We start from the raw sequence: 16,515 nt of genomic DNA, 5'->3' as shown, positions 1-16,515 counted from the left end.
ACGTCATCAGAGAAGAGATGTTTCTGCAAGTGGGAGGGGAAATCACTTTGAATAAAGATTAGGAGAACGCATAAATTTGAAAAATAATAAAAACAACAACAATAATGTGCACGGATAAATTATTTATATTTTATAATAAATAGTAGCCTATTGCAATATTCCATCAATGCAGAACTGTTCAGTGAAGCATGTTACAAGTGCAGCAAAAAAAAAAAAAAAGATGTATCCAACACAAGAACACGTGTTCATCCCTCCTCCACCTCCCATCTCCACCACCCTCTCAGAGAAGTTTTTCTTATTTGTCGTGGCTGCAAATGGAGTTGGAGAGCAGGAGACGCGCAGTGCGCAGGAACCGAGAACAGTGAGAGGACGAACAGATCCGATATCAACGCTCGTCAGCTGAGAAGAACAGCAGAGGCGGTGAGTTAAAACTTGGACAGGATCCTTAGGGCGTCTACCAACTACCATCTTATCAAATTTGTGCGATACACCTGGCGAAACAGGAGGAGTGGATGAGGAAGTGCTAGACTGCGCCAAGCCAATCTGAGATTACAAATTACTCGCATCCATATTTCACCACATTTTACAGCCTCGGCTGAGTGAGTTTTTTTTTTTTTTTTTTAGTTATGCGGATTCGGAGAAGACTAGAAGATCTGCATCGCCCCATCCCTGGACAAACGCGCTGTTATTGACAAACTCCTGCGGTGAGCCTTAAAAATAACTTTTTTTTTGTTTTGTTATTTTGTTAATGATCTGCTCAGAAATGTGGGAGACTGGTGGTGTATCTGAAGTGTAAAGAAACCCGAAAGCATTTTTGTCAGGAACGAGCACGCAGAGCTTTCTCGTATCTGGGACAACTTTAATAAGCGTAAAGGATGTCAGCGCTGCGGAAAAAATTTGGGGATGATTATCAGGTGGTGACCACCTCGTCCAGCGGCGGAGGGTTCAACCAGGCCCCCGAGAAGAAGAAAAAACGTCAGCGCTTTGTGGACAAGAACGGCCGGTGCAACGTCCAGCACGGGAACCTGGGAGGAGAAACCAGCCGGTACCTGTCGGACCTGTTCACCACACTCGTGGACCTCAAATGGCGCTGGAATCTATTCATCTTCATTCTTACCTACACGGTGGCGTGGCTCTTCATGGCTTCTATGTGGTGGGTCATTGCCTTTATACGGGGAGACCTGAACCAGGCCCACGATGACAAGTACACACCGTGCGTGGCCAATGTGTACAACTTTCCCTCCGCTTTTCTGTTCTTCATCGAAACTGAGGCCACTATCGGATACGGTTACCGCTACATTACAGACAAGTGCCCGGAAGGCATCATTCTCTTCCTCTTCCAGTCCATCCTAGGCTCCATAGTGGACGCTTTCCTCATCGGCTGCATGTTCATCAAGATGTCCCAGCCGAAGAAACGCGCAGAGACGCTGATGTTCAGCGAGCACGCGGTGATTTCCATGCGTGACGGCAAACTGACCCTGATGTTCCGAGTGGGTAACCTGCGGAACAGCCATATGGTCTCCGCGCAGATACGCTGCAAACTACTCAAAGTGAGTAACACACGACTGGAACCGGTTAAAAGGAGAGAGAAAATGACGAATCCAAGTCACATAGAACATTATTTTCGGTGCGGGTTATACATTACTAGACCATGTTAGACATACATAAGTCAACATCACGTGGATATGAAACAATTGAACATAAAGTGTTCAAGCTAAGGGTCATTATTCTTTAACCTCATGCCTAGACAAATGAGAAAGAGCTGTAATTTGTTGTCCACCTACAGAGGACAAAGTATTGATCTGCTCCATGCGACTGGGTGCAACTTTCCCTCTGGAAACACTGTGTACTCTTAAAAACAAAGGTTCTAAAAGAGGGGGTTTTCACAGCACTGCGGTAAAATGAATCATATTTGGTTCCCTGAAGAACCCTAAGAGAACAGTTATTTTTTCTTCTTGGTGTGGGGAGAATATTTAATTAATCTAATGAAGCATTTCCCACTATAAAGAGCTTTTTGTGCAATGTAAAGGTTCCATGGATGTTAAGGCTCTTCATGGTACCATAGATGGCAATAAAAAAGCGAATAAAAAGAGTGCATATTCATTAGACTCAGTCGTTCTCTTCCTCACTCAGCTTCTTGTTTTATCCTAAGTAGTTAATTTTTTTTTGTACCTTTCCCCTTAGTCCCGTCAGACTCCTGAAGGAGAGTTTTTGCCTCTGGATCAACTGGAGCTGGACGTTGGTTTCAGTACCGGAGCCGACCAGCTTTTCTTGGTGTCTCCTCTGACAATCTGCCATGTGATCGACTCCAAGAGCCCATTCTACGACCTTTCGCTCAGGTCCATGCAAACGGAGCAATTTGAGATTGTGGTTATCCTAGAGGGAATCGTGGAGACCACCGGTGAGTTTTTTTTTATTTGTAACATGCATGAAGCAGCAAATAGGATTTTTTTTTTTAATCTGTCAAAAAACACTATGAATGATTAAATTTGATTGACATTATACACTGTGTTTTTCAAAGTACACTTCCACCATACTGCTTAAATATTTAAAAAAATATTAAGCTCATGTTTCTTTTGATTCATGCACAATATTTACAAACCAATGCAATGAACTGAATGCTAAATCAAGTTTTTTTTAATGCCGTGTCATTTTTTTGTGCGTATATTTGTGCAGGGTGAATGTGTTTGGGTGGTGTGGTTCAGTGTGTGTGTGTGAGACAGTCTGCAGAAGCAAGTTTGCTGGTGCAAATCAGCTTTTTGTGATAGAAAAGAATGAATGTTGGTGTCTACTGCAGTAAAGATGGAAAGAGAGAGAGACGAGTTATATAAGAGATGATACACAAAGTTATTCTTTCGTTTTGCTCTCTACCTCATGGTTCTGTAGTCTGGCATGCTTTGAGATCAAGCCACCTGTCAATCAAATTACAGCTCACCTTTACTTTCTCACCCTGCAGCACATCAATCCATACATATGAGCCCGCACACACTTACAGTAAGAAACCGCATTCGCACAATCAACAGCAGAAAATCTCAGCAGCAAAGACACTGTATGTACATACTTAATCATATCCTTCCATAGTCTCATTTAATTAAAATAATTATGAATAATTATGAAAACGAAAAATAATTCTGTCCGGTCCTCCTCAATGATGGCACATCAGAAAATTACGCCTACAGAAAGTGAAGGGATTTGCGGGTAAAAAAAAAAAAGAAAGAAAAGAACAAAAAAAATTGTACAGTTAGTCAGCACTCTGTTCTCCCCATTGTGAATCAGTTTCCATAGCAACTAAATCGGCCCCTTCTTAAGCGGTCTACATACAGTAAAGTCTCACCGGCTGTTTGAAGTATGGAGACAAAACTTGTTTTTATCAGCCTCACAAATCAAATACTAATTACGACTTATCAAATAATTCATTACACATTTTTAATTATGCCCTGTAATTATGTCTAGGTTTATGACGTGCATGTGGGAATACAGCACATATTTGTGTGTGGGTGTTCATGTGTCCTTTCATTCAAATCTTCAGGATTAAAGTCTTTGTTTGGACACTTCTCTGTATATAAAAGCTCATATTTCACGTAAGGGCTTGTTGACACAAGGGCTACATCTCAGAAAGTTTCATTTTAAAGACCTGAAATATCAATATTGTCACGTTTTTGTAATAGCTCTTGGATTAAAAAAAAGCACTGGTATGGTCAATTATAGAATCAAAGTATTTATTTATTTTTTTTACATAAACATCAGGTTAGGATCTTTAGTTTTTTTTCCAAGTCATCAAATGTGCTCTGTTTTAAAATATAACCCTATTATAACTTAATCTGCTGGCCAGACTAATGTTTTGATGGTGTGTTACCTTTTATATTTTTGATGTTTTATGAATTGTACCATCTAAACTTAGCTGATAATTCACCCACACTGTCAGGAAAAATGTGCAAAATGTGTGACCCGAACTTAAAACACTGTAGTTGTAGCTGTGGCTTGGATGAGTGTGGTTTTTGTGTTGTCGACATACCGAGAAGATGCTGTTTTTAGTTCTGCGATTCCACTTCACATGCACTTCAATAGGATGAGGACTCGCACTGGAATTGATATGGAAAACCGATGTCACTGTGTATCAAGTGCTGAGGAAGCATCCGGAGCTGAAATTCTGATATATGGTATTAGGTGTCTTGTTTCACATACGCAGTGTAGTAGTGGTAGAGGAATCACAACAGACTGGGCCATAATAGTAGGCTCTCAGAAAGGAGAGGTTTCGAGAGAGTGAATCTTCAAATTAAGATAATGAGGTAATGTGCAGTGTTGGGGAGTAGCTAACTACAAGGAGTGATGCTACCAACTTAATTACATTTTTCAGTTGCTTTAGAGTAGCCCCTATTTTAAAGGTTCCTAATTTTGTTTTGGAGGTCTCTTACTACAGGTTTACATGCATTTAAAGGTCAAAAACACTTTACTGCATATCACCGCTTTTTTTAAAGGGTAACTAAACCCCTGGTCAGAGCCTGACTCCGCCCACTGGCAATATTTGAAAATGCTGTAAAAGTGGGCAGATCCCAGCGGAGATATAGGGGACGAAATACATACTAAAACACTCTATCCTGATCGTTTTCAATACTCGCAATTCCAACTCCTGACTCGCTACAGTGGTTTTGACGAAACAAGCTGGTTTTTATACTACTGAAACCTGCGTACGTCACGAAGATAAACGCCCATTACCATAACTGAACTTCTCCTCAGGAGGCTTCCTCAGTTCTCAGAGATTGTACACTGTTAGGACTGTAGCTATGACGTGGATTTTACCATATCAATGGGTTATGCAAATGTATTATGTAGTGACGCGTAACCGTAACGCAGTGGGATTCGAATTACGACTCGTTTCAGAGTCGATTCTTTCTTTTGGGATTCAATAACTGTATTTATCGTGCTCTTTCGACTTAACTTTGTAGACAGTTTAAATTCACAGACAGCTATATTACACACTGCATTAAAGGGAATATTAAAAAAAAACATAATAGGGGCACTTTAAAACAGTGTAGCTTTTCCAATGTTGCGCGACCAAAAACTAGATTCAGCTTTGCGTGTTGAGAAATCTGCAATGCATTAAAGCAGCGTAGCATCATCATCTTATAAGTTATTAGATCACAAACCCCAAAACAATATTGCATTACTGCCATCTATCATACATCACACATCTTGCGGCTTTACAGTTCACAGAGAAAAGATTGACTGATGATTATGTAAAGAGGAGTGGGTTGATATTACACATGAATCGACTTCTATAAAGGTTACACTTTTTGTGTGTAATTCATTCAAACCAAAGATTAAACGCTTTCTGTGTCGAGTGCAGTCATAATAAATTAATTGTATTTCATTACATTGTTTTAAGTAAAAGATTTGTGGTTTAAAACGTTCTTCGTTCTTCAAGCCACAGGTTCAGAGTAGCTTCCCCAACACTGGTAATGTGCAATGTAAAATATATATATATATATATATATATATATATATATGTATATATATATATATGTATGTGTGTGTGTGTGTGTATGCGTGTGTGTGTGTGTGTGTGTATGTCTATTAAACCTACTGTAGGAGACTTCCAAAACTAATTTAAAAAACCTTTAAATCTTATATCTGAAGTAGTAATATGTGCCATGAAGTAACTACTATAAACCATCTAGTTGTAAATAAAGTAAGATGTCACTTTGAGGGTAGCCAACTGTCTCTGAAGGTACAATATTTGCAGATTTATTTGTACCCCAGCACTGCTTTTAGAACATGTTGTCACTAAAGGTGTGTTCAATGAACTGACAATAACTTTTTTTTTTGCCTATGCAGAAAATGACTTTTAATAAAGCTACCCTGAGTAACACGTGTGACACTAATCACAGTCTTGTCTATATGACTCGCGATGTGGAAGGTGGAATATAGGCATTACTAAATTAATTTCCTTCAAGTAGAGAGGCAGTGACTTCAAGGCCAAGGAGTCTCAGAGGAAAAGCTCAGAGCCATCCATTTCTCTCGGCGATAAACATGACATCTGTGCCAGCATTCACATCTGTCAAATTATTTACAGCTTTTCACATTACACTGCAAAAGAAAAAAAAAAGGCACTTTTAAATATAGCAAAAATATTTCTTATCATATCATACTACACAAAAACTCTGATCGAGTTAAAAAAATGACTTGAAATAACATTAATCTAGCCACTAGAGAAATATTAATGCTTTTGGATTATTTATTGGCAGTTTGTTCAAAAGATAAAATAACCTTGAGATGTAAATTATTATTTTTTCTTTGACCTCAGCATTGTTAGCACTTTATGTTCCACCAGCTGAGCTGTAGAAACACTAATGATATGGTGAATTAAGAATATAAAACTAGATTTGAGAATAAAGCATTGCTTGATATAAGAACACAACATTAGAGGAGTGAACTGCAAGTTATCTCTATCAAGTGTTCTATTATTATGGTCCATTCATTTATTTGTGGCAAGATATTTACTTTACAGAAATAATTTTTTTCCACAACATTAACATTTTTTTAAAGGGGTCATATAATGCCATTTTCATACAAATTAATTTGATTCTTTAGGGTCTAAATTAAAAGTTTGTAATACATGTTAATTAAAAATTCTCATTAGTATTGCAAGAAAACACTAATTTCACCTGGTCAAAAACAGCTCTGTTTTCAGCATGCCATTTCAGTGCATATGCCTTTAAATGATAATGAGCTTCGCTCACTCCGCCCCTCTGTTCTGCGGGCGTTTTGACACAACGCACGTGGAGTGTTGTCTTGACAACAGTTGAGGGTATATTTTGGAGAAAGAACGGCAGCGGGAGTCTCTTAAGAACGCATCTTTGCAACCGTATCAATTTGAACCGGAGTCGCACCCGGAACAAGATGACGGCCGCAAAGGAGTTCGACAATTAAGGCTTGAACAGGAGGTTTCTGAATGGTTGGTTAACGTAATGTCACTTTGATCTATCTTTGTATGTAACTTACTGGCAGGGTAACGTTAGAGTAACTGAGTGAGATGTACTAACGCTGTGTTTACTGATGTATGCATAGTTTGAAATAACACAATAACCATAGCACGTTGTTCATTATAAACATGGGATTATGAATTATATTGAGAACATCGTACATAGAAAACATGCCGTAATGTACCCTGAGTGTAAACCTTCCGCATACATTGTGAAGCGTGCAAGCAATTTGCAAAGATTAACGTTAATATAAAGGTTAATAAAACTTAACACTCACTTCTTCTGGAGGTGCAACAGGAACTTGTTGGGACCGATTCTTTTTTTCAGGAGCAGCTTCTTAGCAAAACCATTGTTTACGATCCTCGTTTATAAAGCAGTCTGGTGAGAAATGATTCGCGAATCACACAAACATGAAAGCATTGACGTTGATCGTAGGGAATATTCGAAAATATAATTCGAATATTCGGAATATTCGAATCCCTTCGAAAACACAACTCAGCCTGAAAACTGAATAGTTCAGCGGTTCGGATTTAGGAACCTCAAAATGACTGTGTTCGTTAATTCACCTAAGAACAGAACACCACAATCGCTTAGACACCATTCTGCTTCAGCATATATCAACAATGTCGGACTACGATGACCGCTCGCTCAGTGTGGGTCTGTGTTAAAACGCTGCTGTCAATCAACAATCGTGGGAGGGGTGTCCGACCATGTGATGTCACACGGTCATCACGTAGTGATGAACGGCTCGATTTGAGGCAGGGAAAAACATATAAGGAGATTAAAACACAAACACTGGATACATTTTTATCATTATATGATGGTTGTGTTCAATCAACTTGGAAAAAGTGCATGTACCATTGTATGACCCCTTTAAAGGAATAGTTCACTTAAAATTAAAATTCTGTCATAATTTACTTAAAACCTGTATGAATATCTTTCTTCTGCCAAACACAAAGGGAGATATTTTGAAGAATGTTGGTAACCGAACAGTTGATATAGCCCATTAACTTCCATAGTAGGAAAAAAAAAAAATTTGGAAGCCAATGGGATCCATCAACTGTCTGGTTAATGATTTTTAAATAAACTATTCTTTTAAATCTTGATTTTAGACTTTTGTTTATATATATAACTGTCATATTTCCATCCATCTATTTTATGCGCCTTTTGGGACATCCCAGAATAAAAAAAAATGATGGAAGGAAATGCCAAGATGCACATCAATTATAAAAAAGTCAAATGAGGCGAATACATTTTTTTTTTATCCAATAAGAAAACATGCGTAAAAACTACAATGAAAAACATTTGCCAATTAAATTCCTCGATGCACATAAAGTCATGTGACTGCGCAATAACTGGACTGAATAGTGGGCCAATCTCATTGCACAGCATCTGAAATGTTTTGTTTATTCTGAAATCCCTTAGCCAAAGTGTGTCGTCAAAGTGGTTCGGAATTATTACCTCCCAGTTCTGTTACACGACTGCATTCCCAAACAGCAGGCGTCTACCTCTGAACACAAGATAACATGACCGTTTATTGCGTTTCATCTGCAGGCGCAAGTCATTTATGATGTAGGCCTATATCTCCTATATACTGCAGCAACTAGATTTTTCTTGGTGATATTTGGCACCATTTTCTTGGCACCAGCTGGATGGAAACAGTTCTTTGTTCATGAATGTTTTATGCGAAATTCCATTTTTTTCGAGGATGTTCAAAATACATTCCCTGAAGTTTTCATACCTTATGTAAATTTGACTTCATATATAAATAAATTGTGTTTTGGGGATATTAGTTATTTCTGATGAAAAACAAGCCAAAGAAATGATTTTTTATTTTTTGCTTTGTAGAGAACTTGTACTTGCTTCCCTGTTATGCAGATCACATCCTAGTAATGTTTTTCTGATTTTCAATTTCAAACTTCATGGCTTTTTCTCAGACTAGTTTTTTAACATATCAACACTCAAAACGTAATGAGATTCGTGATTGTTTTGACCAAAAAAAATGACATGGATATGCCTGACGCTACAATGATGTTGGTGTCAAAACCATTTCAATTAAATGCAATCAATAAGCTTCTCTGAAAGCCTGACAAAACAATTTGAACACTTAAACAAGCTGTAAATAAGATAAAGCATCTGAAATATGTGCTTGTTGAAGAGTGATTATTTCGAATGGTTGTATGATATGCAATTGCTCTTTTTGTTACGTTTAATCAGATCCCTGATAAGTCTGACATGGTTATTAGTTACAGATCAGGCCTATTATAGTTAACTGAAACTAAAACCATAAAAAAAAATGAAACTGGAACTGGAAAGAAAATGAAAAAAGGATTATTTCTCATTTTAATTTATTTTAACTTGAGGTATTAAAATAAATAAAACAAAAAACGGACAAAAAATGTATATAAAGTTAAACATATACATAAAACTATATATATATATATTGCCCTACAAAACAAAAAGGAAGTAACTGGTCAAATAGTTGTTATTATCATTTTCATGACATTCAAGGCATCCTTTGTTATGTGATAAAACATCTCATCTCAAATGTGTGTCATTTTGCAGAAAACTGGAAGTCCTTTGTACAGTAACTGCAAAAAGCCCGAGTTATAGTCATTTTTCTCAGTTCTGCACTGCGTTTTTGCTTTGTAGGGTAATATATAGGCTATCTATATATGAAAAGCTAAAATTACTAAAACAAAATTACTAAAACTTTAACTAAAAATAAATATGAAAATAAAGTCAAATTCACACTATAAAGTATCTCAGTGACACTAAAATTGCAGTGGGCTGGATTCACTTTACAGTATCTTGGTAAATATCGAGTGGCATGAAACATTAACAATTTAGGCTTGGAAAAAAAAAAGTATTGGCATTATTTATTGACTTATTTTTAGTTCCTGGCCTGTGGTTTCAGAATTTCAGAAAGTTTTACTTCTTGTGCGCTCAGCAGTGCAAGTAAACGGGGCAGCTCGGTGCAACCGTCCCAAAGGGCTTCAGCAAATCAAAAGAAGCACTGCTTCATCCCCCCAGGGCCACACACTGTGTGTCGGTGAGATACAGGGGAGAATTGGGCACAGCTGCATGGTCAATTACCGTTCAGAACAGATAGTAGAGTTTACTGTTATCTCACACCACAGAGACAGACAACAGGAGTGAAAGAGAGGATGTGAGATAGGAACAGAGGGAGAGTTGTGATGATAATGATGGTTAATGCTATAGGTGTGTTAGGAAGAGACACTAAAATGGACAGGAGGGAATGTGGACTGAGTATAGGGGAAATCAAGGAGAGTGAGCGAGAGAAAGACAGAGATGACAGAAACAGGTCAGGCAGTGCACCTCTGTGGCAATGGAACCGAACACTTGATGACGGTCACCATAGAAACAGATTATCCCTCTTGGAAATATAAATTGTTCTCATAACTGTCAGATGTTGGAGTGTAGCGGTACCATTTTTTTTGTCCTGGTGGAAGCTAATGTGCGCGAACGGTCCTCCCAAATGCAGAAATGAAATTTGTCATAATGGAAGAATATGGACTGATTATGTAAGCCGAAATCGCGGAGAGCCAGACCTGATTTCAACTTCAACTGAGACCCTAGCTTCCCCTCTCCCAGCAAACAGCAGAAAGCCTGTTAAATATTTCATAAGATGAATAATATTATGTTATACTGCTAAGCCCAGGATTTGTCGGCTCAGAAAGCTGGGATTTTTTTTTTTTTTTTGTAGTAAGGGAGGATAACCGCGCCTGTGTGTGTGTGTGTGAGAGTGTGTAGGTGTGTGATAGTCGTAGGCGGCATTACGTGAGAAATAAAGAATGATCTTGCCTTATAAAAATCTATAATATGTTTTGTCTTGCTGGCTTTTTTTATATTTAGGTCTGAGGTTTATAATGTGCACTCGGCAACCGTCTCTTTTTAGTCTGCGTCTGCTTCCTTCTGTCAGGAGAACAGCACAGCAGTCCCGGCGCTTTCTAAACACCTTCATCCAGATGCTCAAATCCCTGTCTAGATCCTCACTGTATCTCTCCTGCAAACATCTCAAATCTCCTCTCCTCTCTGACAAAGGACCACACTCCTATATGAAGACGCGGAGATACGGATGCAGGTTTTCAAGAAAAGCGCACCTTTCTTGTGTGTTCAAGTGTACTCTACGTCAAGCGCGGTGTTGTTTTTCAGTCGGCAATTGTCTTATCTTAGATTCCATGCTATTGACTGATGTAGAACGCCGTGTTGCAAATCCGTTTGCTTGTTAGAGGGTTCATAAAAATGAGCTCTTTATAGTGAAGGCTTTGCACGCTTTAATTAAGGAGGGATGTTCGCTGGTGTGGGTGATACACACATCTAATGAATTTCCCACAGATCTTGTTTTCATGCAACCAAATGGACCGTGAACAGACGTTCCCATGGGTGTTGCTCAACAGTAAATGTGTGTGTGTGTGTACTTACACCCTGTCAGTAATGCATCTATTAGTTTTAGTCACCCAACCATTGTTGCACTGTACATATTTGTTGTTGAACAAAGCTTGATGTAGATTTTATAAATAAGCTGTTCCATCAACTTTTTTTCACACCTTGGCTTGCTTAGTTTAGGGGGTGTTCACTTGTAGTTCGTTTCTTTTGGTCCGGACCAAAAAAAAGAAAATTATACATTTAGGCTCAATCCCCTTGTTTTCGAGTGTACCCCTTGGCCCTTAAAACAGAGTTACAAGGGCCAAGGGGATGAAATATATTCCCCTACGAAATGAAACAACCCTTCATGAACCCGATACGTCATCAGTCGTCGGCGAAGGCTCTGCCGTTACAGAGTTTTTACAGGATTTCTCCATGACAACAACTGACAATCAGAGCAGCTGGTCTTAACAATGAATAAACATGATGATTATAACTTTTCTTTCTCGAAATGTATGTCTTTTCTGATCGGAAAGGTATTTTATTTTACCATTTCATTTAAATGACTATAGTGTTATATTATAAGAGTAAATATAGTGCGTGGTGGAATCATCTGGCGCTAAATTTAAATGTTTAACTGTTTGGGAAGCCATCTCGCCGGTGATTTGCAATGCATTCCGTGAACTTTCTCTTAGCCCTCCGTTTGGAGTGTGCCTCTGAAAAATCTCTGTTTCGAGGGCTATGTAGCCTTACCCCTTCGCCCAACCCCTTGATCTCAACACCCTACCCCTAGACGTGAACGCGCAAAACGGAGGGGTAGGGCCAAGGGATAGGGCCAAGGGGTGAATTGGGATTGAGCCTTAGTCCTGATTCGCTTAGCGTTCACACAGTCATTTTAAAACCTAAACAAACAAATTAAAGGGATAGTTCGCTTCGAAATTAATTTTTGATATGTTTTAGCTTACCTCAAGGGCATCCAAGATGTAGGTGTCTTTGTTTCCACAGTATTTTCAATTTTGACATTTTTCAGTCAAACCGTTGTTGTCTATCAGTCATACACAGGAGGCTAAGGGGGTCCACCAAAAAGCATGCACAGAAAAGTCAAAATTAAACATGATTTAATGACTCGTAAATGTAAGTACACATTGATGGCCTAAGACACGAAACGAGCGGTTTTTGTGAGAAAACGAACAGTATTTATATCGTTTTTACCTCGTGTAATCACAGTGATGTCCAAGTGATCTGAATCAGTTGTGCAATGTCCAACTGAACCGAACTGAATCAGTTCAATGTTACGCCGGAAGTGATCGCTTGCGTGTGACGTCACTCAATATTTACACAGAGATTTCGGAAGTTTTACCTTTTACTAAACATATTTAGATATACCGAAATCGTCTTCCATTGCGGTTTCCTGTGTATCTAAATATGTTTAGTGAAAGGTAAAACTTCCGAAATCTCTGTATAAACAAAGAGTGACGTAGGCGCACAAGCGATCACTTCCAGCGCATGCGCAGACCAAAGCACCCGTGCAGTCAGATCATTTTGTCATGGCTATGATTACAAGAGGTAAAAACGATATAAATACTATTCGTTTTCTCACACAAACCGCTCGTTTCGTGTCTTAGGCCATCAATGTGTACTTACATTTACGAGTCATTAAATCATGTTTAATTTTGACTTCTCTGTGCATGCTTTTTGGTGGACCCCCTTAGCCTCCAGTGACTGATAGACAACAACGGTTTGACTGAAAAATGTCAAAATTGAAAATACTGTGGAAACAAAGACACCTACATCTTGGATGCCCTCGAGGTAAGCTAAAAGATATCAAAAATGTATTTCAAAGTAAACTATCCCTTTAAATTTAAACTTAAACAACCAAACCAATGCTGTGTTCTGGGCTAAATGCGCTCATTATATGTGCAAACATATGATGGTATTTTGTCCAGCTGAGAACTCTTGAACAGTTTATAAAATGTGTAAAGGAGTCAAAACAGCTGCAGGAATTCATCCATTGCACACACAAAAAGATCTGCTACTGTACCAAAGGTATGCTTCAAAATTCTGTCCCTTTTTAGGATGTCTTTGGTCGGTGGTGCGTTCCTATTTTAGCCGAACAACACCAGAGTTCTTTTGGAAGCTTACCGAGACCCATCTTTTCAAGAGATCTTGGTCCACTTGTTCGGTGCGAACCAGGGTCCGGATGAATCAGTTGATCAAATGAACCGCACTAACAGACCGATCTCAACTGAGTTTGTTTTAATCAAACCTAACCTGCAAAGTGTGAACACTTAATGCTCAGTAATATTGTCAATTTGACTACATTGGCACTAACTGATGAGAACAAAACTTGCACTGAATTGAGCTGGATGATGATGACACTGTCTTCTGTAGACCTACTTTATAGCTAAATCTTTGCGACATTTGTTGCTGAACTCAACACTCGAGCTGAACAACGACAGTATTGTCTTTTTGCTTTTAGCTGAATTGAACTGATGAACTTTACGCAGTAATTGAATTTTAAATTAGTTTGTTTCTTTGTATCATCTTAGGTATGACATGCCAGGCTCGCACTTCGTACACGGAGGACGAGGTTCTGTGGGGTCACCGCTTCTTCCCGGTAATTTCTCTGGAGGAGGGTTTCTTCAAGGTCGACTATTCGCAGTTTCACGGCACTTTTGAGGTCCCCACACCTCCGCACAGCGTTAAAGAACAGGAGGAGAGTTTGCTCCTGTCCTCCCCTCTGACGGCGCCCTCTTTATGCCACAGCGCAGGTGGGGTGACGGAGGGCGGCAGCAGCACTCTTGAAGGTCTGGATCTTCAGAGCGACGCAGAAACAGGCTCTATCAATATATCAACCCCTATGCCCACCACTAAAATGCCCGCCAAATTTCAAAAGCTTACAGGACGGGACCACCCCATCCGGGACGGCATGCCCCGCAAGCTCCTGCGCATGAGCTCGGAGATCACCTACAATCTGGGTGACCTGCCCGTCAAACTCCAGCGAATCAGCTCCGCTCCGGGTGTGGCAGAAGAGAGGCTTCAGCCAATCAGTGCCATGGAGGACAGATCAGCTCCCAAGCTGGGCTTGGTGGGCGGGACTGAACACATCAGCCAATCAGTGACAGATCTGCCACCAAAACTGCAAAGGTTGGCTGGAGGGGGGGTGGGTGGAATCGGAATCGGAGGACGAATGGATGGACATCTGCCTCCCAAACTGAGAAAAATGAATTCGGAGAGGTTCACGGGCTTGAGTTTTAAATGAACTTGACTTCTGTAATTGCAATCTATACTTTTAGCAATTTATATACGGATAAAATATTAGTTTAATGCTAATCCTCTGCACAATCTGGCATGTTTTTACCGCAAATAGCATGAAAGCAGAATTCATTCAACACCTAATTACAGAGAATCTAACAATATTCAACACTATTTAACAACGATTCATGATGTACCTTTTATATTAGCCTGTTAGCCAAACATGTTTTGAGGGTTTGCCTATATTATGTATATCTTAAAATAGAATATCAATATAATTATCAGAATGCAGTGTCAGTATTCACTGAAAATCGTTTTTAAAGAAGCCAATGGCTATAACCTGAGTTAGTCGTTTGGGATTTTTAAGCAGTGGATTGGTTATTGTGGTTCACAATAACACATTGAGGGATTAGTTACTGTGGTCGTTAGACTTAAAGAAATGGGCGCTGTGCATTTATGGAAATGTAATTTTTTTTTTTTTTGATGAACCGACTCAGGTTTTTTTGTTTTGTTTTTTTAATCTATTGCATGATCAAGCCAGATTATCTCACATCAAAGATTAAGCCTTAAATATAAGGAGCCAAATGTAAAATACCATTTGGAAAGCTTTTAAAAAGGTTGCCACTTCTAAAGCTTTTCTTAGCCACTGTGGAAGAGTAAGGCTTTCACACAGTATTTCACATTTGGCTTCCAATACTTAACTGACTTTATATATGATGTTTTGTCATTGATTGTTTCCTGCTGTTCTCCATTTAGCAGTTTATGCTTAGTTGAAATGTTCAAATATTTTCCTGACCTGAATGACTTGAGTATTGCGATGGGTAAGGAGGAGTGGAAACCATCAAAGACTGAAAAGAGCACAATGGATGTGTATATCTGTTTTAATATTCTTTATAGATAAGACCTTGTCGACATTGTTATGGCTTTGTTTATCTCCTGTGTTTGAAAACCGAAGCAATAAGATTATAAATTGCAGTGGAACTTCTGACTGGAAAAATCTCGTACTTTATGTTGCGTTACAGTTAAATGGTTTTACAGTTTTCTAATTGTGTTTATCTCAATACGTTCTATTCTACTTCTGACGAATATAAGAATGGCAGTTTGAGCGGTTTATAATACTGTAATAAATGTGTTGTGATGTGTAACAAGTTTATTATAAAAGGAAACAACTGAAGGATAAACCTCCACCTGAACTTTCATCACAAAATAAGTCCGGAAAATGAATCGAAGCAATGGGTGGACTTGGCCATGTTCGACACATATGAGCTCATTGGTATTGGCAGAGGTCTTCCCCAAAAATAAAGCAGTTTGATCTGGTGTGACCCCAGCTTGTGTGGATGACTGGCAGCTTGCTGCTGTGTTGGATTGCTTCAAATGCCCTGAGAATTCAATTCTCATGGTTACTATTGACGGATTTTCATCGCAGAGAAAGCTAACGTCACAAAAAAAAAATGTCTGCCTGCTTTTAATCACCATTGCAGTATGTAATAGCAGAAAACTTGAACACAGGCTAAATATCAGGTCAGGTCTAATAATAAATGAATTTTAGAAATGCCACACAAAAAAAGGTCAAATTCCCAAGTTTTCAATTATTTATCATTATTAATTATTTATAATGCTTGAGTGGAATTATAAAGCTCTTTCTGTAACTGGGCAGGTTTGTCCTTTCCATGTACCCCAGCACTTTACCATGTACCGTAAAGTTTTTCTCGAGTCAGTTAGTTCTCATCGGATACAGACATTTATTTACTTGGCCAGTTTCAGAACAAAATGAAATGGTGGTGTGAATTGTGAAAGGGACGATGCGGAATCTGTGCGTGTTACGTTAGATATACAAAGCTGCAGGGGCCCCACGCGGTTCTTCGTTAAATGAATCCCTCGATGCGAC

The 16,515-nt window shown here is 38.9% G+C and overlaps 1 protein-coding gene across 2 annotated transcripts; it reads left to right on the top strand.

Annotated features, from left to right (window-relative positions):
- Positions 1-314: 314 nt before the first annotated feature.
- Positions 315-15,954, top strand: kcnj3b (potassium inwardly rectifying channel subfamily J member 3b). Of its 2 annotated transcripts, XM_039689552.2 has the most exons (4): positions 328-420; positions 625-1,550; positions 2,185-2,401; positions 13,922-15,954. In XM_039689552.2, exons 2-4 carry the CDS (start codon positions 876-878, stop codon positions 14,632-14,634), a joined length of 1,605 nt encoding a protein of 534 aa, XP_039545486.2. In that variant the 5' UTR covers positions 328-420; positions 625-875; the 3' UTR covers positions 14,635-15,954. The 2 variants fall into 2 exon arrangements, with proteins under 2 accessions (XP_039545484.2, XP_039545486.2); XM_039689550.2 differs by having other exon boundaries at positions 315-1,550.
- Positions 15,955-16,515: the final 561 nt, after the last annotated feature.

This window comes from Pimephales promelas, chromosome 8, assembly GCF_988280905.1.
Source record: "Pimephales promelas chromosome 8, fPimPro1.hap1.1, whole genome shotgun sequence".
Classification (NCBI taxonomy): Eukaryota; Metazoa; Chordata; class Actinopteri; order Cypriniformes; family Leuciscidae; genus Pimephales; species Pimephales promelas.
This window is presented reverse-complemented; position numbering and strand designations above follow the sequence as displayed.

Coding starts and splice junctions, on each gene's coding strand:
- kcnj3b (XM_039689550.2), top strand. CDS start 876: ATGTCAGCGCTGCGGAAAAAATTTGGGGATGATTATCAGGTGGTGACC. Junction 1,551..2,184: donor TACGCTGCAAACTACTCAAA/GTGAGTAACACA, acceptor CTTTCCCCTTAG/TCCCGTCAGACTCCTGAAGG. Junction 2,402..13,921: donor GGGAATCGTGGAGACCACCG/GTGAGTTTTTTT, acceptor GTATCATCTTAG/GTATGACATGCCAGGCTCGC.